This window comes from Equus asinus, chromosome 25 (assembly GCF_041296235.1).
Source record: "Equus asinus isolate D_3611 breed Donkey chromosome 25, EquAss-T2T_v2, whole genome shotgun sequence".
Lineage (NCBI taxonomy): Eukaryota > Metazoa > Chordata > Mammalia > Perissodactyla > Equidae > Equus > Equus asinus.
In genome coordinates, this window is record NC_091814.1 from 16,318,834 (window position 1) to 16,344,662 (window position 25,829).

The 25,829-nt window shown below is 37.5% G+C and overlaps 1 protein-coding gene across 1 annotated transcript in view; it reads right to left on the minus strand.

Annotated features, from left to right (window-relative positions):
• Positions 1–25,829, minus strand: part of NUP210L (nucleoporin 210 like) — a 91,226-nt gene that overhangs the window by 38,758 nt on the left and 26,639 nt on the right. The window contains exons 11-16 of the mRNA XM_044757807.2: positions 19,245–19,382; positions 18,605–18,760; positions 14,113–14,311; positions 12,267–12,412; positions 9,725–9,946; positions 8,496–8,669 (exon numbers count right to left, since the gene is read on the minus strand). Of these exons, the coding sequence (XP_044613742.2) occupies positions 8,496–8,669; positions 9,725–9,946; positions 12,267–12,412; positions 14,113–14,311; positions 18,605–18,760; positions 19,245–19,382 (1,035 nt within the window). The remainder of the gene's footprint in view (positions 1–8,495; positions 8,670–9,724; positions 9,947–12,266; positions 12,413–14,112; positions 14,312–18,604; positions 18,761–19,244; positions 19,383–25,829) is intronic.

The window sequence follows — 25,829 nt, forward strand, 5'->3', positions numbered from 1 at the left end:
AACAATGATTTTAGCAGTAGCTTTTCAAATACCATGTCTACTCAGGCAAGGAAAACAAGCAAAAAAAAAATGGGACTACATCAGATTAAAAAGCTTCTGCACAGCAAAGGAAACCATGAACAAAATGAAAAGACAACCCATCAACTGGGAGAAAAAACTTACAAATTACATATCCATCAAGGGGTTAATCCAAAATACATAAAGAACTTATACAACTCAACAACAAGAAATGAATAACCCAATCAAAAAATGGGCAGAGGAAACGAACAGACATTTTTTCAAAGAAGATATACAGATGGCCAACAGGCACATGAAGAGATGATCAACATCATCAATTATTAGGGAAATGCAAGTCAAAACTACAATGAGATATCACCTCACTCCTGTCAGAATGGCTATAATTAACAAGGCAAGAGTTAACAAGTGTTGCAGAAGATGTGGAAAAAAGGGAACTCTCATACACTGCTGGTGGGAATGCAAATTGGTACACCTACTATGGAAAACAGTATGGAGGAGTGACGTCAGCATCATGGCAGATGATCTCTCCCCTCCAATATACAACAAAAAAACTATCCATAATCCAACAGAGGACATCCAAACACAACACAAAAAGTGTCAGAGAGATCCACGCAGCCACACGACAGAGGATGGAGAGCCTGGAGCCCCCCTGAGAGGAGGTGGAACAGGGTAAGCGAAATCTTCACTTCCTCCCCTTTTTTCTTTTTTTAAAGATTTTATTTATTTTTTATTTTTCCTTCTCTCCAAAGCCCCTCAGTACATAGTTGTATATTTTAGTTGTGGGTCCTTCTAGTTGTGCCATGTGGGATGCCGCCTCAGCATGGCTGGATGAGTGGTGCTAGGTCTGTGCCCAGGATCTGAACTGGCAAAACCTTGGGCCACCATGTGAACTTAACTACTCAGCCGCGGGCAGCCCTGCTCCCTCCCCTTAAAGACTGCAATCCACGGCAGGAGGCCTCTGAGAGGGAAGGAATGGGGGAGGGGATGGTCATTTGTGGGAACATCAAGCACACCCAAGGGCCCTTGCAGCCTAGAGGGAAGCCCTCTATTGCAGCAAAAGCTTTTGCAAGGGGTGACATCATCAAGCCAACACCACAGGAGAGCAGAGGGAGAAAACCCCGAGAGCACCAGGAGAAAGCACCCTTCCCCCCACCCGCTCAGTGCAGCTCCAGCCCCTGGGATTTTGGCTGAAAGCAGAGAGCTCAGAATACGTGGCTCTTGACCCCCACCCAGTGGAGATAGGCAGTAACTGCAACCAAATAATGCCAGAATGCGAAAGAACAGAACTCCCTCTAGCAATATCAAACACTATATTAGATCTCCAGACCAGAGAGAAAATGACAAGTACCCAGAAATCAGTCCTGAGGACGCAGAAATATGTAATCTAAATGACAAAGAATTCAAAATAGCTATCATCAAAAAACTCAACGAGGTAAAAGAGAATGTAGAGAAACAATTCAACAAGTTCAGGAGATACTTCACAAAAGGTATTGAAACTATAAAGAAGAATCAATTAGAAATATTAGAGATAAAAGACACAATGGAAGAAATAAAACAAAATATAGATTCCCTGAATGCTCGAGCTGACACAATAGAAAAGCATATCAGCATAATCGAAGCTAAACATGTTGAAATGGAAAACAGTATGGAGATTTCTCAAAAAATTAAAAATATAAATATGATATGATCCAACTATCCCACTACTGGGTATTTATCCAAAGAAGAAGAAATCAACAATTCAAAGAGATTTATGCATCCCTATGTTCATCACAGTATTACTCACAATAACCGAGATGTGGAAGCAACCTAAGTGCCCATTAACGGATGAATGGATAAAGAAGATGTGGTATACATATACAATGAAATACTATTCAGCCATAAAAAAGACAAAATTGTGCCATTTGTGACAAAATGGATGGGCCTTGATGGTATTATGCTAAGCGAAACAAGTCAGAAAGAGAAAGACAAATACCAAAGGATTGCACTCATATGTGGAAAATAAACACATAGATAAGGAGAACAGATTAGTGGTTACTAGAAGGGAAGCAGGTAGAGGTAGGGTGAAAGGAGTAAAGGCACACATATGTATGGTGCCCAACCAAAACTAGACTATTGGTGGTGAATATGATGTAGTCTATACAGAAACTGAAATATAACAATGTACACCTGAAAATTTTTTTTTAAAGATTTTATTTTTTTCCTTTTTCTCCCCAAAGCCCCCCAGTACATAGTTGTATATTCTTTGTTGTGGGTCCTTCTAGTTGTGGCATGAGGGACGCTGCCTCAGCGTGGTTTGATGAACAGTGCCATGTCCACGCCCAGGATTCAAACCAACGAAACACTGGGCTGCCTGCTGCGGAGTGCGTGAACTTAACCACTCGGCCATGGGGCCAGCCCCTGTACACCTGAAATTTACACAAAGTTAGAAGCCAAAATGACCTCAATATAAAAAAAGACATATGATAAATAGCAAAATGGTAGATGTAAATGCAGCCTTAGCAGTAATTACATTAAATGTAAATGGATTACACACTCCAATCAAAAGGTGGAAATTAGCAGAATGGATAAAAAAATATGATTCAACTATGCACTGTCTACAAGACACACAATTAAATTAAATTAATTATTTATTTATTCAAGATATAAACTTTAGATTCAAAAACACAAATGAGGTCAAAGTATAAGGATGGGAAAAAAAGATAACCATACAAACAGCAACCAAAAGAGAGCTAGAGTACTTATACTAATATCAGACAAAATAGACTAATACAAAAATTGTCACTAGAGAAAAAGAAGGATATTTTATAATGATAAAAGGGTGTTGTATAATAGAGAAGTTGGCAGGTCTTTGTCCTCAGTTCCTGAGAAGTAAGCCCTAAACCCTTGGAATTTCTGAGTATAGGAGTTTGTTATTCATGGTGGGCTCCTTGGATCACACCTGAGTTTACACTAATGAGATGACTCAGGCTGATCAGGCCAGAAAAACCAACCATGTGATTAGAGGGATGGGGCTTTGAGCCAGGTGATATCAACACAACCTCTAGGGAAGGAAGGGAGCTGGAAATTGAGTTCAACCACAAGGTCAATGATTTAATCAATCATGTTTGTGTAATAAATCTGCTATAAAAATTCTGGACACCAAAGCTCAGTGGAGCTTCCTGGTTGGTGAACACATCAATGTGTTCCACCTAATGTGTTCCCACACAAACCCAATTCCACAGGTAGAGGACACAGAAGCTCCACATTAGGGACCCTCCCAGACCTCTCCCTATGTGTTCTCTTCATTTTTCTGGTCCTGATTTATATTCTTTATAATAAACCTGTAACTGTGAGTCATTCTAACAAATTACCAAGCCCAAAGTGGTTGTGGGAGTCACCAAATTTGTAGCCAGTTGGTCAGAAGTGTGGGTGGCCTATGGACCTCTGAACTTGTGGCTGGCATATGAAGCAAGGGCAGTCTTACTGGGGACCATGTCCTTAAAACTGTGGCATCTGACCTAAAGATTAGGCCTGAAACAATAAGTCTTCTAGAAGAGAATATAGGCAGTACACTCTTTGACATCAGTTTCAAAAGAATCTTTTTGGACACCATAACTCCTCAGACGAGGGAAACAATAGAAAGAATAAACAAATGGGACTTCATCAGACTAAAGAGCTTCTTCAAGGCAAGGGAAAACAGGATTGAAACAAAAAAACAGCCCACTATTTGGGAAAAAAATATTTACAAGTTATTTATCCGACAAAGGGTTAATCTCCATACTATATAAAGAACTCACACAGCTCAACAACAAAAAATCAAACAAGCCAATCAAAAAATGGGCAGGGGACATGAACAGACATTTCTCCAAAGAAAATATAAGGATGGCCAATAGACACATGAAAAGATGCTCATCATCACTAATCATCAGGGAAATGCAAATCAAAACTGCACTAAGATATCACCTTACACCTGTTAGAATGGCAAAAATATCCAAAACCAAGAGTGACAAATGTTGGAGAGGTTGTGGAGAAAAAGGAACCCTCATACACTGTTGGTGGGAATGCAAACTGGTGCAGCCACTATGGAAAATAGTATGGAGATTTCTCAAAAAGTTAAAAATAGAAATACGTTATGACCCAGCCATCCCACTACTGGGTATCTATCCTAAGAACCTGAAATCAGCAATTCCAAAAGTCCCACGCACCCCTATGTTCATCGCAGCATTATTTACAATAGCCAAGATGTGGAACTAACCTAAGTACCCAGCAACTGATGATTGGATAAAGAAGATATGGTATATATATACAATGGAATACTACTCAGCCAAAAGGACAAAATCGTCCCATTCACAACAACATGGATGGACCTTGAGGGTATTATGTTAAGGGAAATAAGCCAGACAAAGAAAGACGAACTCTGTATGACTCCACTCATAGGTGGAAGTTAACATATAGACAAAGAGAACTGATTGGTGGTTATCAGGGGAAAGGGGGGTGGGGGGAGGGCACAAAGGGTGAAGTGGTGTACCCACAACATGACTAACAATAATGTACAGCTGAAATTTCACAAGGTTGTAAACTACCATAATCTTAAAAACAAAAACAAACAAACAAAAAACTGTGGCGTCTGAGCTACTCCAGGTAGTTAGTGTCAGAATTGCATTGTGGTATTGCAAAAGGTCAATCTATCAAAAAGATATAACAATTATAAAGCACCTAACAACAGAGCTCCAAATTACATGAAGCAAAACTGATAGAACTGAAGGGAGAAATAGACAATTCAAAAATAATAGCTGGAGACTTCAATACCCCACTTTATATAATGGATAGAATGACTAGAGAGAAGATTAACAAGGAAAAAGAAGACTTGGATTACCATAAACCAACTAGATCAAACAGACATCTACAAAACACCTCCTGCAAAAACAGCAGAATATATTCTTCTCAAGTGCACACAGAACGTTTTCCAAGATAGAACATGTGTTCAAGCACAAAGCAAGTCTAAACAAATTTTATAAATAAAATATATTTATTAAAAAAATCTATACAAAATACACATATAAATTCAAAAGAGTTTATATCATAAAGTATATTCTCCAACCACAATGGAATTAGAAATCACTAACAGAAAGAAATTTGGAATATTCACAAATGTGTGGAAATTAAACAACACACTCTTTAATAAGCAATGGGTCAAAGAAGAAATCACAAAATAAATTAGATAATATTGAGACAAATAAAAACAAAATGCAACATACCAAAACTTACGGGATTTAGTGAAAGTTGTGCATAGAGGGAAATTTATAACTGTAAACATCTATACTAAAAAAGAAGAAAGATGTCAAATCAAAAACCTAAACTTCTATCTGAAGAAACTAGAAAAGATGAGGAAACTAAACTTCAAGCAGAAGGAAGGAAATAATACAGATTAGAGCAAAAACAAATCAAATAGAAAAACAATAGACAAAATCAACCAAACCAAAGATGATTCTTTTCAAAGATCAACAACATTGACAAAGTTTTAGGAATAACTTAGAAAAAAAGAGAAAAGAGTTGGTTTACTAAAATCGGGAATGAAAGGGAGGACGTTAGTACTATCTTTACAGAAATACAAAGGATTATAAGAGATTACTATGTACAACTGTGTGCATACAAATTAGATAACCTAGATGAAATGGAAAGATTCCTTGAAATATACAAAACCCAAAACTGACTCAGGAAGAAATAAAAAATCTAACTAGACCTACAACAAGTAAAGAGATTAAATCAGGGCCAGCCCCATGGCCAAGTGGTTAAGTTCACGCTCCACTTCAGTGGCCCAGGGTTTCACTGGTTCAAATCCTGGGCACAGACACGGCACCACTCATCAAGCCATGCTGAGGCAGCATCCCACATGCCACAACTAGAAGGACCCACATGTAAAAACACACAACTATGTACCGGGGGGCTTTGGGGAGAAAAAGGAAAAAAAATAAAAATCTTTAAAAAAACAAACAAACAAAAAAAACCCAAATGGTTCTGGATCAACTGGATATCAACATGCAAAGGAATCAAGTTGGACTCTAACCTCACACCATAAACAAAAATGATGTCAAAATGGATTAGAGGCCTAAATGTAGGGGCTAAAACTATAAAACTCTTAGAGGAAGTCAAAGACATAAATATTTGTGCCCTTGGATTAGGCAATGGTTTCTTAGATATGACATCAAAAGTACAATCAACCACACACAAAAAAATGATAAATTGGACACCACTAAATAAAAACTTTAGTGCCTCAAAAAATGCCATCAAGAAAGTGAAGGACAGGGGCTGGCCCCATGGCTGAGTGGTTAAATTTGTGCTCTCCGCTTCGGTGGCCCAGGGTTCACCAGTTTGGACCCTGGGTGTGGACCTACATTCGTCAATCTATGCTGTGACAGCATCCCACATAGAAGAACTAGAATAACTTATAATTAGAATATATAACTATATATGGGGGCTTTGGGGAGAAGAAAAAAGAAAAAAAATAGGAAGATTGGCAACAAATGTTAGCTCAGGGCCAATCTTCCTTAACAAAAAGCATTAAAAAAAAAGAAAGTGAAGGACAACCCACAAGATGGGAGAAAATTTTTGTAAATCATATATCTGAAAAGAGACTTGTATTTAGGATTTCTAAACTTGTATTTATTTAGGATATATGGAGAACTCATACACCTCTATGACAAAAAGATGAATACCCAATTAAAAAATTGACAAAAGATCTGAATAGACAATTCTCCAAAGAAGATATACATGGCAAATAAGCACACGAAAAAGTGCACAATGTCATTAGTCACTGGGAAAGATAAATCAAAACCCCCATGAGATACCACTTCTCACCCACTAGGAAGCCTATAACCAAAATGACAAACAATAACAAGTGTTGGCAAGGATGTGGAGACATTGTAATTGTCCTACATCGCTAATGGAAATGTGAAATGGTGTAGCCACTTTGGAAAACAGCTCCTCAAAAGGTTAAACATAGATTTATCATATGATCAAGTAATTCCACTCCTAGACATAAACTCAAGAGAATTGAAAATATATGTTCACCCCAAAATTTGTATATGAATGTTCATGGCAGCATTATTCACGATAGCCAAAAAGTGGGAACCACCCATATATCCATCAACTGATAAATGGATAAATAAAATGTAGTATTCTATACAACAGAATATTATTTAGCCATAAAAAGAATGCAGCACTGATTCATGCTACAACATGGATGAATCTTGAAAACACGCTAAATGAAAGAAGTTAGGTGCAAAGGTGAAGGCATCCTATTTATATGTGAATAGTGAATGATTCTATTTATATGAAATGTCCAGAACAGACAAATCTATAGAGACAGAAAGTGTATTAGTGGTCTTCAGGGGTTGGGGAGAGGGGGAAATGGGGAGTGACTGCTAATGGGTGTGGCATTTATTTCTGGGGAAATGAAAATGTTCTGGAGTTAGTGGTGATGGTTACACAACTGTGATTTGTATGCTTTTAAAAAGGTGAATTTATGGTATGAAAATAATACTCAATTTAAAAAAAAGAAAAAAATGCTAAAGTATGGAGAATCATGTCTGTAACTTAAATGGTTCCAGGAAAAAAAATTGCACTTTTCTTGCAAATCTTTTATAAATTTAAATTATTTCAAATGAAAAAGAAATGACAATGCCATTATAGGGATAACTTTTATTCTGCTCCATCTAAGTGCTTTTTTTAAAAAGTGAATCATTTATAAACTTCGAATAATAATATTAAATGTGGAATTTGGTTCTGAAAAAAAATGGTTCCTAACCTGTAACATCTTGTTCTTTTATAATAAAAAGGCAGCATAGCATAAAATTTAATAATACATGCTTTGAAGTCAGACAGAATGTGCTTTCTAGTTTTATGACTTTGGGAAAATTATTCAACTTCTAGGAGCCTCAGTTTCTTCATTTGTAAAATGGAAATAACTAATTGATTGTTCTGTTCTGTATAGGCTAAGAAATAACTTCTATTCTTCCATGCTTGGAATTATAGCCAACCTCATTTAGTATACAGTCTGATGTTCTAGTTTCTAGGTTATATAACTCAACTATTCCTCATTCCCTGTTGCCCATCTACTGGCTATCTTATTGCTTATCATTATTCTTCACGGTGGGTTTGGAGTAGAGGTGCATTCTATTACTTACTGATAACACTAATAAAAGATTTGGTAGAGAAGGATATTCAGCAAAACTGTTTGGAACTTATGTAGAGTGATCTCAACTGGCTATTGCCGTAATTACAAGCTGACTATGTATATATCTAAGTACAGTAAGCAAAGTCAGTGAGTGTAGCCAATTCTAACCTAGTTTAATCACCTCTTCTCAGACACTGTCAAAGAATGAATAACAAGTAAAAGAGTTTCTTTAACTTTAATAAGACAAAAGCTATATTTCAGACCATGTATCTCTAAAGCAAGGAAGACAAAAGTGCCAATTGGTTGGAAACACTATACTTACCAGTTGTTTGTTGTGCTGTGGCAGAGGACATGGCTGGGCACCAGCTGGCACTTTGTATACTGGGGTTACTGACATGCTGGCAGGGTGGGCACATATGAAGCGTACCTGCACAACTTCTACAGCTGGACTAGGGTTCAGGACACCCGGGTGATTTCCAATTCGGAATGTCAGAACCTTTAAGGAAACATCAGAGCAAGAGATAATTTGGGTAGACACCTGACGTCAGTTGCGCCAATCTAAATGCGTTAGAATTCTTCAAATTCCAGTATAGAGTCCCTTTGGACATTATAGTTCTTAATTATCTGTGCCAAGAGAAACAAGGGTATCATAGAAATTTGAAAACAAAGGGAATATTTAAAAATTTGAACTCTGATCAGTTACTTCAGTCTTTTCCTCCACCAAATCTTTTGTTACCAGTTGGTAAAAAGTGGGAAAACTAATTTGTGTTTCAACTCATCTCTGGTGGAAGTACTAATGAATAAAAGAAGATGAAAACAAAAAGAAGTTAGAGCTTCAAAAGGGGATACTTAGGCCTGAAATTACTAATAGCTCCTCATATATACAATAAAGTTCACTAGAGGTATTAAAAAGAAACTCAATTGATCATAGCATAGGTGTTAAGTTAAAATCATCCATCGACTCCCTATGGGCTGGTTAGCCAGGCTGTTTCATAGTCACACACTGAATTCTCAACCCTAGTCAAACTACTAAACTTTTTTACTGGTTTTGATAAAAGCAGGGCACAGCTGTGGATAGATCCATCACTACCTCTAAAAATAAGCAAAACTAATTCAACTGATAAAGGGCAACATACTTATTTTCTTATCGGCACAGCTCTAACTGGTTCTTCAAAATTGCTAACCATAGACGACACTTTAAATTCCCCTTCCTCACATTCTTTGGAGGTGGGAAATCATATATTCTCTATTGTAGACAACAAGGAAACAAATGATAGTGATAAAGTAATTGAAATAAACTCATCACACAAAAATATCTTGAACCATTTAGTTAGAGAACTGTTATAATTCTTAGATGAGCAAACCAAAACCTTTGGGTACATTTAAAGGATGCTAAGGTTGAAAAAAAAAAAGATCCTTTAACCAATAATCAGAATTTTCTTATCTAGTTCATAAACTAAATCCACTAGAATCTGAAAAGGAATGGATAGAAGTACAAAAGATTTGGAGTATTATTGCTAAAGAAATGTTAGAAAAAGATCATTTTCCTACTTGTTCTCCTAAATCCAGGCACAGGACCCGGTAGATATACTGGTTCTGTTTTCTCTTAGCTGGCAGCCAGACTTGTGTTATTTCAATTTTCTCTGTCTTCTCCACACTCAAGTCCAAAAAGAATCGGGAGGGCTCCAAGATCCAAGGACGAGGGCCCCCTTCAAATACCATTTCCTTCACAGACTGCCACGTTACCAATGCCACTTCCACGGGGTTTAGAGCCTGATGACATTTAAAGAAATTAATCCCTGATTGGTTAGGGAATTCAACAGTTTTCTAAAGTGAAAAACTGGTTATATGACTGCTGAAAATGACATTAGACTTAATTCCAAAATTAAGAGACATGTACGGCATACCTCTCACTTGGAATGCTTCTCAACCTCTGTACTAATTTAGATCCTACCTAGCATTCAAGCCTAGCTCATGTGTCACATTACCCATTAATCATTCCAGAGCACAACCACTTGTGCATCCTCTAAGCTCTTAGAGTATTTCTCTTTACCATTCACTTGTACACTTGTTCATCTCCTAGTGCTATTTAAGTGTGTCAAATGCTTCATATGTATGTCTAATAATTCTTATACTCTGCAGTTATGTAAACTTCTTAAGAGAAGAGAATATCTTACACCCACATTTTACAAAAGAATTTCTCTTCCTCAGTGGTATTTAGTACAATGTTGTGCACGTAAAAGGTATAAATAACTGCATAAGCATTTTAAATGGATATTTTACTAAAGTATCAAAGAACTTCTGCCCTAGAGATATAAAAAGAACACATTTATATACCTCATCCTATTTCTGAAAGAAATCTCACCTAAGAGGTAGTCAAGACAGGTATTACTCACTCCAGTATACAGAGGAGTTGTATCCCATTATTGATGAGGACACTGGTGTTAGGGGGATGAAGTATTCTCAAAGTGTAGGTTTATTTTGGTATGGCACACACTGTCTATGTCACAAAATAAAGTACAGAGTTGAAGCAATCATTCTAAAAATGTAAGCAAACCATGCTTTAGTATTTCTTTCTTGAACTAGTCAATCATATTTATTACTGAAGACTATTAAAATTAAACATTCCTATGTCTAATGGCAGTATTCTCTTAAACTATATATATATTCAACAAGTATTCATTGATGGCCCACTGGGGATATAGTAATAGAAAGCCAAATAAGGTCCTGCCTCACAGTGGAGCTCACAGTCTGGGAAAGACAGATTTGAAGTAGGCAAAGAGTATAATGATTGTGACAAAGAGGCATAGTACGGAATGTCATATAAGCCCAGAAATGAAACTAGCCAGAGGCTTCACGGAAGGCCTACCTGAGAAAGTAAAACAGAAATTATTCCTTTTTCCTAGATGTATAGTTGAAAACTAATCAGATCAGCTGAGTTGGACTGATATGTAAAAGGAAAAATTGAGAACTATACCATGTACTGAAACATAATATTTATAACACAGGTAGAACATATGTATTTTTTTCAGCAGGTAAAGGGAAAGATGTATGACCAAAGCACTAGGTAGAATAAGAAAATCATTATCTTACTTTCTTTCCTTTAAGGATAGTTTTCCATTCAGGGGAGATCTGATTTGTGGACATTCAAAAAATATGAAATAAGGCTAAGGATAATGACAAAAGTAAGAAAAAAACAAATGAAATGACAATGAGGCATAGCCAAGCACTTTCACTTAATTAGGCAAGTAGGATGATTCATCCACTAAGAAAACAAATGAAATATGCTGGAAACATATGTTTAACACTTAACGCTGCACAATGTGCAATGAAGCCAACTTAAAATTCAAATTTTAATGAGCAAGTTATCTTTTTAAAATTACTAACTTACCTTGCTTCTTTCATTCATGCTAACTTTTCCCCTAGGGGTGCCTCCTTATTCCAAGAGGCATTGAGTCAGGACTTATTAGTATCTATCAGCAAGAACTTATAGACATCAATTTTAGCTTCTGAAGGAATCAAATATGTAGAAAGCATACCAGGCTCTATCTACTTTTACTTTGAACCACCACCTGTCATAATGTCCCAATTATAATGGACCAATCCTTGGGGCCCAAAATAATGACTGTTGTGCTGAAAATCTATAAGTATAAAGAGTAAAAGATGATTGACTTCCCTCCCTAGGATATAGTTTCCTTTCAGAGTTCTCCAAAAGAGCGTATACTAATATTCTATATTTTATTCAGGGTAGTGTTTACAGAGATATGTACATTTGTAAAAATTCAAATAGTACCTTAAGATTAGTGTACTTTAGGTACTTTACATATTTTATCGCTCAGTAAAAAGAAGAAAGAAAGAGGAACATCTCAAACTTGCCAATAAAACTTAAAGATATTCCTGTGGCAGAGGGACTAACCTCCCTAATACTCAGGTTTGATGAGAGAGCTGTAGATCTAACAGTGAGAGCGGCAAGTGAAGAGAACACACATATCACTGATCTTTAATAGAGATCACAGACAGCTAGGAAGCCCCTAAGTAGACATAGTGGGGTCCATGAAAAGACATGCCAGTTCCTTACTATGACATATCTCACCTTTAGGGGTTCATAAGCAGCAAATGTGGCACTGCTCTCCAAGTACTCTTCATATTCAGTCACACTCACTGTTACCAGAGTATGGCCCAGGGATTTGGCTGCGATATGTGTACTAGAACAGTGAGTTGGTCCAGGTCTTTGAATACCTGCAAATCAAAAAACATGGCTTCAGTAGGGTAATAAACAGTCAATTCTCAAGGAAATAAGTCTAAAGAAATATAATAATTTTAATACATTAAAAAAAATCTTGATCTCACATACTAACTACTAGGCCCTAATTGTTTATATCCATTGATATAAAAATCTGTTCCTTCTATTAACAGATATTTATCATGTAAGACACAATTCTATGTACAGTGAGGATACAAATATGAGCAAAGGTTCTGACCTCAAGGCATATATAGTTTAGAAGGGGAAAGTGAATATTTACATAAATTAAAATATTAGTAGAAAATGATAAGCATTATAGAAATCTAGAAAACAGGAAGATTACTTCTAGCTGGAGAGATCAAGGAAGGTTTATACATGTAGAAGGGAGTACCTCAAGCTGACGAATGAACAAAGATAGAAATATAAATGAGATACAAATGAGTGTATGAAGGAGATAATACGGGAAATTTCAACTACAGTAGTTTGTCTAGCTAGAGCTGTGTATGAAGCCAAAGTATGAACTTATGAAAAGCAGGTTGGGTTATATTGTAGAGGGCCTTGAATACTAAATTAAAAGGATTTTGGCTGTAGTCCACTGGCAATGAGAAGCCTCTCAAAATTTTTGAGCAGGAAAAGCAATATCGAAGTTGAGCTTCATAAAGATCCATCTAGAAGCCATGATTATCAAGGGCAAGAACAGTTAGGAGGATATTGTTATATTCTAGGTGAGAGATAATGAGGGTCTAAAAATCAGGAGAGACACCCTGAGGACAGAGGAGAGGAGAGAGATGCGAGAGATGTTATATAGTATAACTAGCAAGGGCAAAGAAGAATTCCAAGTTGATGGCAACCTTAGAGATGTATTGTGAGAATTAAATGAGTTAATATATGAAAAGTATTCAGAACAGAGCCTAGCAAATAGTAAATGCTAAGTAAATGTTAGATGCTTCTACTGTCATTATTATTGATGAAAAAACATTGGCTATCAGGATGAAATTTGAAGTTCAATAACAGAACACAATGTTGATCTTTAAGGATAGCTAGCTTATTTATATCTTTTTTTTCTGGTGAGGAAGATTGGCCCTGAGCTAACATCTGTTGCCAACCTTCCTCTTTTTGCTTGAGGAAGATTGTTGCTGAGCTAACATCTGTTCCAATCTTCCTCTATTTTATATGGGATGCCACCACAGCGTGGCTTGATGAGCAGTGTGTATGTCTGCGCCTGGGATCTGAACTGGCAAACGCCAGGCCACTGAAGTAGAGTGCGTGAACTTAACCATTACACCACCGGCACAGCGCTTCATATTCTTTTTTTATTTGAAAAATATACTTCCTTTCTTGAATAAATTTAATGTATACATACATTAAATGGCACTAAATTCCTCTTAGAAAGAGGTATGATATATATTAAAGAAAGAAAGAAGAAAAGAGTTTGAGGCTAGAAACAGAAGACGTTAACATAAATTGAAAACTGATATTCTCTGGCCACAATGAACCCTGGATATGTTATTCAATTTCTATGCCTTTGTTTCTATATTACATTATAATATGTACTACAAGGCAGTTGAGAGAATAAATAAAAATATGGTCAAGAAAGCTAATATGTGAATTTAGACTATAATTTATAATTTCTGAATTGATGACTGGTCCTTTAGTTCAAAGACAAAGAATGGAGAAATAAAAAGCCTACTCTTACCTTCTTTTAGAAGAGTAAAAACACCTTGCTTATCCATGTTCAGATCCAATGATAAATGAGAGCAGTCTGTGAATGCGATGGCTTCTTTGGTCTCCTTATTTATGTGATACATTGCAATGGGGATTTCTATAATCTGGCCAATCTCCACATCAGCATGAAATGGTAACAGTTCCATTTTGTTCAGTTTTAGGACATATATCTGGAGGGAAAAAAGTTCATCTTTCAAGAAAGTTATGTTAGGAAAGTCTTGGGAGAAAAGAAAGCTTTCCTTAAATACTTAAATTTACACATACATGAATATATATGTATGTTTTGTATACAAAAACATATATTATATACCATATGTGTGTGTGTGTAAGGTGCTGAACATGCCACTCATTTTATTCCTTAATCAATTATCTCTCTAAAGCATCTAAAACCATACATTAGGAATCTGGCAAATTACGGCAGTGCACAATTTTCTTAGCTTTTGTAAGCTAAGAATGGGTTTTACCTTTCTTTTTTTTCTTTTTTGAGGAAGATTAGCCCTGAGCTAACATCCACCGCCAATCCTCCTCTTTTTTCTGAGGAAGACTGGCCCTGAGCTAACATCCGTACCCATCTTCCTCTACTTTATATGTGGGACACCTGCCACAGCACGGCTGGACAAGCAGTGTGTAGATCCACACCCGGGATCCGAACCAGCGAACCCTGGGTCACCGAAGCAGAACGTGCAAACTTAACCTCTGCGCCACCAGGCTGGCCCTGGGATTTACCTTTCTAAAGGGTTGTAAAATGAAAAACAACAAGAACAAAGAAGAATATGAGATAGAGACTGTATGTAGCCTACAAACACTAACATATTTACTATTTGGCCCTTTGCTGTTCTCTGATATAGAGCACTTCCTCTTTCTCGATATCCTTTTTTTTTTTTGGAGGAAGATTAGCCCTGAGCTAACATCTGCCAGTCCTCCTCTTTTTGCTGAGGAAGCCTGGCCCTGAGCTAACATCCATGCCCATCTTCCTCCACTTTATATGTGGGACGCCTACCACAGCATGGCTTGCCAAGCGGTGCCATGTCCACACCTGGGATCCGAACCGGTGAACCCCAGGCTGCCAAGAAGCGGAACCTGAGAACTTAACCACTGCGCCACCAGGCCGGCCCCATCCATATCTTTTAAAAAATATCTTTTACTTTATAAAATAAAAATTTTTGATATAGATTTAATATTTGTGTCCTCCCCTAAATTCATATGTTGAAATTCTAACCCCAAGGTGATGGTATTAGGAGGTGAGGCCTTCGGGAGGTGATTAGGCCATGAGGGTAAAGCTCTCATGAATGGGATTTAGTGCTCTTATAAAAGAGACCCCACAGAGCTCCCTAGTCCTTTCCTCCATGTGAGGTTACAGCAAAAAGACAGCCTTCTATAAGCAGGAAGCTTTCTCTCACCAGACACTGAAGCTGCCAGTGCCTTGATTTTGGACTTCCCAGCCTCCAAAACTGTGAGAAATAAATTTCTGTTGTTCATGAGCCACCTAGTCTATGGTATTTTGTTGTAGCAGCCGGAATGAACTAAGACAGTCTTTTTTGTCACTTTCTATTGTTTCTTTTGCTAGTTCCTCTTATTCTCCCCATGTCCCTTAAAGAGATCCATATTACACAGCATCCATCTTCTCTTCTTACTCTGTATGCTTTTCCTGGGAAATTTTATCCAGTTCCAAAGCTTCAATGACTAACCATATGCATATAACTCCAAATTTTTATCTGTAGCCCTAACCTTTCAACATACTTCAGACTCCTATTTCCTATTCCAGTTACAAACATTCACCTGGATGCTCCCTAATTGAATCAAAATAAATGTATCCAAAACTGAATTCATCTTCCTCTTTTTCTTTTTCTTGTGTTTTCTATCCACCCAGCTGCCAAAGTTAGAAACCACGGTGTTTTTAAATCTTTCACTTTTCCGCACCCCACTTAGTCAAATCTGACTAAGTCTACCTCTAAAATAATCCTCAATTTGTCCCCTTCTCTCTATTCTCAATAGCATTTCACTAGTTGGCTTAACTGGACACTTTGCCTTCACTTTTTCCCTTCAATCCATTTTAGCTGACTAGTATATAGCACCAGCAACTATCTTTCATTTCTTTTGTTTTTTTGTAAGGAAGACTGTTGCTAAGCTAACAACTATGCCAATCTTCCTCCATTTTATGTAGGATGCTGCCACAGAGTGGCCTGATGAGCAAGGCTAGATCCGAGCCCAGGATCCCAACCCGTGAACCCAGGCCACTGAAGCGGAGTGCATGAACTTAACCACTATGCCACCAGGCTGGCCCCTCTTTTTTCCTTTTTATAAGATTTTATTTTTTCCTTTTTCTCCCCAAAGCCCCCCAGTACATAGTTGTATATTCTTCGTTGTGGGTCCTTCTAGTTGTGGCATGTGGGATGCTGCCTCAGCGTGGCTTGATGAGCAGTGCCATGTCCACGCCCAGGATTCGAACCGACGAAACACCGGGCCGCCTGCAGCGGAGCGCGCAAACCCAACCACTTGGCCACGGGGCCAGCCCCTCCTTTTTTTAAAAAATATTATAGTTATTGTCTGACTATAAAAACAATTAGATATCTTTCTAAACACAGGTTTTACCATATTATTGACCTTACTAAAAACTTGTGTTGGCGCCTCATTACCTAAAGCAGGGGTCAGCAAATGTTTTCTATAAAGGGTCAGATCGCAAATATATGTTTTTTTTTAAAGATTGACACTGGCGTCAGCCTAGTGGCGCAGCATTTAAGTTTGCACGTTCCACTTCAGTGGCCTGGGGTTAGCGGGTTCAGATCCCGGGCATGGACATGGCACTGCTTGGTAAGCCATGCTGTGGGAGGCGTCCCACATATAAAGTAGAGGAAGATGGGCACGGATGTTAGTTCAGGGCCAGTCTTCCTCAGCAAAAAGAGGATGATTGGGAGCAGATGTTAGCTCAGGGCTAATGTTTCTCAAAAACAAAAAAGATTGGCACCTGAGGTAACATCTGTTGCCAAGCTTCTTTTTATTTTTCTTCTTCTCCTCAAAGCCCCCCCAGTACATAGTTGTGTATTCTAGTTGCAGGTCCTTCTGGTTGTTCTATGTGGGATGCCACCTCACCATGGCTTGATGAGCAGTGCCATGTCTGTGCCCAGGATCTGAACCAGCAAAACCCTGGGCCACTGAAGCGGAACGCGCAAACTTAACCACTTGGCCACAGGGCTGGCCCCCTAGATAGCAAATATTTTAGGCTTTGGGGGCCACACAGTCTCTGTGGCAACTACAAACTCTGTAGTTGTGGCTCAAAAGCAACTACAGACAACACATAAATGAATGAAACTGGCTGTGTTCTGATAAAACTTTCTTTACCAAAAAGACAGTGGGTTAAGTTTGACCCTTAGACCTTAGCTCGGTTCCATCCTTCAAAGTCTTGTTCAAGTTCCCACCTCTTCCTGGTAGTCTTGACTAGTCATATTTACAAGAATTTTTCTTTTACAAACTAATAGTACTTTTACTATACAATTCAAATAGCTCTCAATCATATACTGCTTTAAAATATCTCACATATAATTTACTTAAAATGTTATGTATTAAACTTTTCATGTGATTATATCTACCTAGTTAGACTTTAGATTCTTTAAAGTAGGAATGATATGTTATGCTTCTTTGAATGTCCTATTATACTTAGTATCATGTTAAGTACCTACAGGTACTCCATAAATGTTCACTGACTGGTAACAAAATGCTAAATTCTGCAGAGAATAACAACATACATTAACAAATATTAAAAGTGGGAGAAAAGTAGGAAATGGTTATATAACACATTAAAAAAGAGTTTTCAATATTTTAGAAACAAGATTGACAAACAAAAATATGAGACTAGAAATAAAGTTACTATAAAGGTCATATGATAATAACAATAAAATACAATAACAAAAATAGATAAACATTAATGAAGTAGTGAATATATTTCAAGCATTGGGTAAACACTATCTCATTTCATTCTGACAATAACCCTTTGAGGTAGATACTATCATTATCCCAATTTTAAATATTAGGAAACAAATGTAGGCATTAAATAACTGGCTGTTAAGTGAAGCAGGATTCAACCCAGGTCCAGAAATATTTAAGGAACGTGTACTTCCAGATTGAATTTGAGTATCATTTTTAAATAGCCAACTTGGGGGCTGGCCCAGTGGCATAGTGGTTAAGTTCACATGCTGTTCTTTGGCAGCTTGGGGTTTTCGGGTTAGGATCCTAGGTATGGACCTACACACTGCTCATCAAACCATGCTGTGGTGGCACCCCATGTACAAAGTAGAGGAAAACTGGCACAGATGTTAGCTCAAGGCCAATCTTGCTTAAAAATAAACAAATAAATAAGTGAATATAGCCAATTTGGAATAGGAAAATTTTTTAAATGTGTCACTGTACTTAAATTTAGACAGTAATGTCTCAAGGGTGATACAAAGATTCTTTAGAGAGTTGTGTACCTTAATTTCTCCATATCGAAAGGGGTTATGAACATCTCGGGCCAAAACAGTACTGTTCCCCCTGACCTGACCTGCAGTCACCACTCCTTTAGTGGTTACCATGGCCACTGTTTCATTAAAAGAAGTCCACGTGAAGTTGCCACTGCCACCTTCTACCTGTGAAAAAATACAACCTTATATTTAATTACTATAGGAGGAAAAATGGAATTTAAGTGAAGAGGTAAAATCTGGTGAAATAAAGTTTAGGAAATAATAAAACTATATAATAAATTATTTCTGGGCACATTAAGAAACCATGATATGATAGTAAAGTAGCTAGGGCAAGGAAATGGGCAAAGAAAATAATAAAGGAAGGCTATGTAATGGCACCATCATAAAATGTCAAAAAGCGTACAAGGGAGATTGACAAAACTTTTTAAAACTCACAAGGAAAGGATATAATATGGAAGAGAGACAGAAAGTACACCAAGTCTTCTTAGGATGACAGTTTTCAAGAGTACGATTTGATTGTCACCAAAAACCAAGTAATATTATTAGGATTAGGGGGAAATAAAATTTAATATTAACCAAATTTCAATAAATTAAGCTATCAGAGAATCAGACTTATCTCATTGTGAATTCTCATATAATGACACCATACCTGTACTTTATAACGATATAACATTTCCATAGGATGATGAGGAAATGCCAGAAAGTTGGGTGTAAGCTTGATGGGAAAATAAATCTTCACTTCTTGCTGATGTACGATTGGAAATTTTATAGGCTGAGTATTTTTATTCTATAAGAGCAGAAAAAATGAGCCAAAGAGATTTTATAACAACTGTTTTTATGATCCACATTCATATTCAAAGCATCAACAAAATGGTATGCTAATAAATTACTCAACCAGTTTCTATCTATAAAATAAATAAATAAATGTTCCTATTCATTAAAGAAGCACAACTATTGTGATTCAATAATAATAAAAGGATTTTGCTAGACCTAAAATATGTATAATAATCAGAGAAAGTAGTTAAAATTTCCTGAAATAAAAGTTTTAAAGATTTTATTTTATTTTTTATTTTTCCTTTTACTCCCCAAAGCCCCCCAGTACATAGTTGTATACTTTTAGCTGTGGGTCCTTCTAGTTGTGGCATGTGGGATGCCACCTCAGCATGGCTTGATGAGTGGTGCCATGTCTGCGTATAGGACCCGAACTGGTGAAACCCTGGGCTGCCCAAGCAGAGCACCTGAACTTAACCACTCAGTCATGGGGCTGGCCCGAAAAGAGTCTTATCAAGGTGACGTCAGCATCATGGTGGAGTAAGTTGTTCCCTTTGTGTCTCCCTTCTAAGTTAAAACTAAATGGATGTTCATTAACCAACAGAGAATTCCCTACATAGTACAATAGGACATCTGAGAGATCCACACAGCCATATACATGAAGGTGAGGGGACTGGATCCCTGGGAAACAGTGGAACTAGGTGAATGGACCCCTCCTCTTCCCCAGCAGCAGCAATCTAGGTTGCAGGTTCTCACATAGTAGACAGTGCAACTATAAGAGGAGGAGAGGGCAGCCCAGCCTGCGCCAAAGGCTTTTGGAGTGGTAGCACAGCCTGTAGGAGTGCCCACTGTGCTGCAGCAGCACCACTCATGAGGAATTCTCCCCACCAAGTGGTGCAGCTCAGCCCCCATGAAGGAGCCCCCACCAAGTGCAGCAGCTCAGCTGAACTGCCCATGAGTGCAGAACCTTCCCACACACACACATGAAAGAAAACACCCCTCCTCTCCCTAGCATACCAGCTCAGCTGGTCCCCTGCTGAGCACAGCAGTCCTGCACCACAGTGACCTTCTGATGGAGCACAGAGGCCCTGCCTTTGTGTGTGTGTGTGTGTGTTTGTGACTTGCCCCTAAGCTGAGGCAAGCATACTAACACAGAGAAGCTCCACTGGCACAACTTCCAGCAGACAGGGCAGGATCAGAAACACAGCTCCAGGGGCTGGCCCAGTGGCACAGCAGTTAAGTTCATGTGTTCTGCTTAGGCATCCCAGGGTTTGCTGGTGCAGATCCTGGGTGCAGAGCTATGCACTCCTTGTCAAGCCATGCTGTGGCAGGTGTCCCACACATAAAGTGGAGGAAGATGGGCACAGATGTTAGTTCAGGGCCAATCTTCCTCAGGAAAAAAGAGAAGGATTGGCAGCAAATGTTAGCTGAGGGCTAATCTTCCTCAAAAAAAAAAAAAGAAAAAAAGAAACACAGCTCCTGCCCACTCCCCACCCCCAGCAGTGGCAGGTGGAATCTGCAACCTGATACTATCATAAATGCGCCACCAAAGGATCAATTGATCAAACGCCAAGAAGAACTACATTAAGACTTCAGAGCAGAAGGAAAATGACAAGTCCCCAGAAAGCAATCCTGAATTCACAGAAATTTACAATCTAAATGATAGAGAATTCAAAAGAGCTGTAATGAAGAAATCAATGAGTTACAAAAAATCTCAGAAAGACAGTTCAATGAGCTCAGGAATAAAATTAATGAGCAGAAGAAATACTTCACCAAAGAGATTGAAACTCTAAAAAAAAAAAAAAAAAAACCAAAAAAATTCTGGATATGAAGAACACAATTAATGAGACAAAAAAATAATCTAGAATCCATAAAAAATAGAGCTGACACTATGGAGGACAGAATTAATGATTTAGAGGATAGAAATATAGAAATGCTTCAGGTGGAGGAGGAGATAAAACTAAGATTTTTCAAAAGATGAAGAAATTCTTTGAGAAATATCTGACTCAATTAGGAAAAGCAACATAAAGATTATAGATATCCCAGATGGAGATGAGAGGGACAGATGAGCAGAGAGCTTGTTCAAAGACATAATAGCTGAAAACTTCCCAAACCTGGGGAAAGAACTGGACTTACAAGTACATGAAGACAATAGAACTCCTAATTACATCAATGCAAAAAGACCTTCTCTAAGGCACATAATATTAAAACTGGCAAAAGTCAATGACAGAGGAAAAATATTAAGGGCAGCAAGAAGAAAATAACCTACAAAAGAACCCCTGTCAGGCTTTCCGTGGACTTTCAGCAGAAAACTTACAGGTTAGGAGAGAATGGAATGACAGATTCAAAATACTGAAAGATAAGAACTTTCAGTCAAGAATACTCCATCAAGCAAGACTATCCTTCATATACGATGGAGAAATAAAACCTTTCCAGGATAAACAAAAGCTGAGGGAGTTCACTGCCACTAGGTCTGCCTTACAAGAAATGTTGAAAGGAACCCTCCCATCTGAAACTAAAAAGCAAAGGTTTACAAAACCTCGAGCAAGGAGATAAATAGACAGAATCAGAAAATTGCAGCTCGATATCAGAATAGGTTAGTAAACAATTATAACATAAAAGACAAAGGGAAGGAAATTATAAAAAATAACTAAGAACACTTCAATTTAGTCACAAAGTCACAACACGGAAAAGAACAATTTGTGACAACAATAACTCAGAAGGGGAAGAGGAAAGAGAGTGAACCTTCTTAGGCTAATAGAGATAAGAGGCTATCAGAAAATGGACTATCTCATCTATGAGATCTTTTATATAAGCCTCACAGTAACCACTGAACAAAATATCAGAGCAGAGACACAAATCATAAATAAAGAGAAAACTGAGAAAACTAACATAGAAAACCACCAAACTGAAATGGCAGTCAGAAATATAAGGGAAAAGAGACAATGGAAATATAGAACAACCAGAAAATAAGAGATAAAATGGCAGTATTAAGCCCTTATATATCAATATTCATTCTAAATGTAAATGGATTGAATTTACCAATAAAAAGACACAGAGTGGCCGGATGGATTAAAAACAAGACCTAATAATATGCTGCCTCCAGGAAACACATCTCAGCTCTAAAGACAAACATAGGCTCAGCATGAAGGGATGTAAGACAATACTCCAAGCAAATGGTAAGCAAAAGAAAGAAGGTGTTGCCATACTTACATTAGACAAAGCAGACTTCAAGATAAAAGAGACAAAGAGGGACAGTATATAATGATAAAAGGGACATTCCATCAAGAGGATATCACACTTATGAAGATATATGCACCTAACACAGCAGCACCAAAGTATATAAAGTGACTATCAACAGACCTAAAGGGAGAAATTGACAGCAACACAATAATATAGGGGACCTCAACACTCCACTTACATTAATGGATAGATCATCCAGACAGAAAGTCAACAAGGAGACAGTAGCCTTAAATGAAATACTAGACCAGATGGACTTAATAGATATATATAGAACATTCCATCCCAAAACAGCAGAATACACATTCTTCTCAAGGCACATGGAACATTCTCAAAGCTAGACCATATATTGGGAAACAAGGCAAGCCTCAATAAATTAAATGATTGAAATCATACCAAGCATCTTTTCTGACCACAATGCTATGAAACTAGAAATCAACTACAGGAAAAAGGCTGGGAAAGTCACAAATATGTGGAGACTAAACAACATGCTACTGAACAACCATCAGATCAATGAAGAAATCAAAGGAGAAATAAAAAAACAACTGGAAACAAAAGAAAATGAAAACACAACATACCAGCTCTTATAGGATGCAGCAAAAGCAGTGCCAAGAGGGAAATTTAGGGCAATACAGGCCTACCTCAACAAACATGAAAAACATCAAATAAGTAATATTAAACTAAACCTAACAGAATTAGAAAAGAAGAACAAGTGAGGCCTAAAGTCAGCAGAAGGAGGAAAATAATAAAAATTAGACCAGAAATAAATGAAATAGAGACTAAAAAATCAATAGAGAGGATCAATGAAATGAAGAGAAAAAGCTCAAATAAATAAAATTTAAAATGAAAAAGGAGAAATTACAATGGATACCACAGAAAAACAAAGGATTATAAGAGAATACTATGAAAAACTATATGCCAACAAATTGGACCTAGAAGAAACAGATAAATTCTTGGACTCATACAACCTCCCAAAACTGAATCAAAAAGAAATAGAGGGCAAGTCTTGTTTGCCTAGTGGTTAAGTTAGGTGTGTTCTGCTTTGGTGGTCCAAGTTTGGTTCCTGGGTGTGGACCTACATCACTAATCTGTCAGTGTCCATGCTGTGACGGTGGCTCACATACAAAAAGAGGAAGATTGCCAGTGGATGTCAGCTTGGGGTAAATCTTCCTCAGCAAAAAAGAAGAAGAAGAAGGAGAAGAAGGAGAAGAAGGAGAAGAAGGAGAAGAAGAAGGGGATAATCTGAATAGACCAATCACAAATAAAGAGATTTAAACAGTAATCAACTATAGCAAAGTACAAAATCAACTTACAAAAGTCAGTTGCATTTTCATACACTAGTAATGAACTAGCAAAAAGAGAAGTCAATCATATATACAATCACAACAAAAAGAATAAAATATCTCGGAATAAACTTAACCAAGGAGGTGAAAGACCTATACACTGAAAACTATAAGACATTATTGAAAGAAATTGAAGAAGACATAAAGAAATAGAAAGATATTCCATGCTCATGGATTGGAAGAGTAAACATAGTTAAAATGTCCATACTTCCTAAAGTAATCTAGAGATTCAATGAAATCCCTATCAGAATTCCAATGACATTCTTCACGGAAATAGAACAAAGAACCCTAAAATTTATACGGAACAACAAAAGACCCTGAATAGCCAAAGCAATCCTGCAAAAAAAGAACAAAGCTGGAGGCATCACAATCCCTGACTTCAAAATATACTACAAAACTACAGTAATCAAGACAGCATGGTACTGGCACAAAAACAGACAAAGAATTGAAACCCCAGAAATAAAACCACACATGTGTGGACAGCTAATCTTTGATAAAGGAGCCAAGAACATACAATGGAGAAAGGAAAGTCTCTTCAACAAATGGTGTTGGGAAAACTGGCCAGCCACAATGCAAAAGAATGAAAGCAGACCCATATCTTACACCATACACAAAAATTAACTCAAAATGGATTAAATACTTGAATGGAAGACCTGAAATCATAAAAAGCCTAGATGAAAATATAGGCAGTACACTCTTTGACATTGGTCTTAGCAGCATCTTTTCAAATACCATGTCTACTCCGGCAAGGGAAACAAAAAAAAAAATAAACAAACGGGACTACATCAGACTAAAAAGCTTCTGCAAGGCAAAGGAAAACATGAACAAAATGAAAAGACAATCCACCCACTGGGAGAAAATATTTGTAAATCATATATCCAACTAGGGGTTATTTTCCAAAATATAAAGCACTCATACAACTCAACAACAAAAAAACAACTAACCTGATCAAAAAATGGGCAGGCATTTTTTGATATGCACAGGCATTTTTTGATATGCGCAGGCATTTTTTAATATGAACAGGCATTTTTCCAAAGGAGATATACAGATGGCCAACAGGCACATGAAAAGATGTCCAACATCACTAATTATTAAGACCACGCAAATCAAAACCACAATGAGATATCACCTCATACCTATCTGAATGTCTATAATTAACAAGATATGAAATGTTTTGAAGAGGATGTAGAGAAAAGGAAACCCTAATACACTGCTTGTGGGAATGCAAACTGAGCAGCCACTATGGAAAACAGTATGGAGATTTCTCAAAAAATTAAAAATAGAAATACCATACAACCCAGTTATCCCACTACTGGATATTTATCCAGAAAACATGAACTCAACAATCAAAAGAGACCTATCCACCCCTATGTTCATTGCAGCATTATTCACAATAGCCAAGATGTGGAAGCAACCCAAGTGCCCATCAACCGATGAATGGATAAAGATGTGGTATATATATATATAAAGGAATACTACTCAGCCATAAAAAAGACAAAAGCGTCCCATTTGCAACAACATGGATGGACCTTGAGATTATTACTTTTGGAGAAATAAGCCAGACAGAGAAAGACAAAGACCATATGATTTCACTCCTATGTGGAAGATAAACAAATATCTGGATAAAGAGAACAGATTAGTGGTGACCAGAAGGGAAGAGGGTGGAGGATGGGCAAAAGGGGGGGTACATATGTATGGTGACAGATAAAAACTAGACTACTGGGGGCCAGCCCCGTGGTCCAGTGGTTAAGTTCGCATACTCTGCTTTGGCAGCCCAGGGTTTCACCAGTTCGGATCCTGGGAGAGGACATGGCACCGCTCATCAGGCCACGTTGAGGTGGCATCCCACATGCCACAACTAGAAGGACCCACAACTAAAA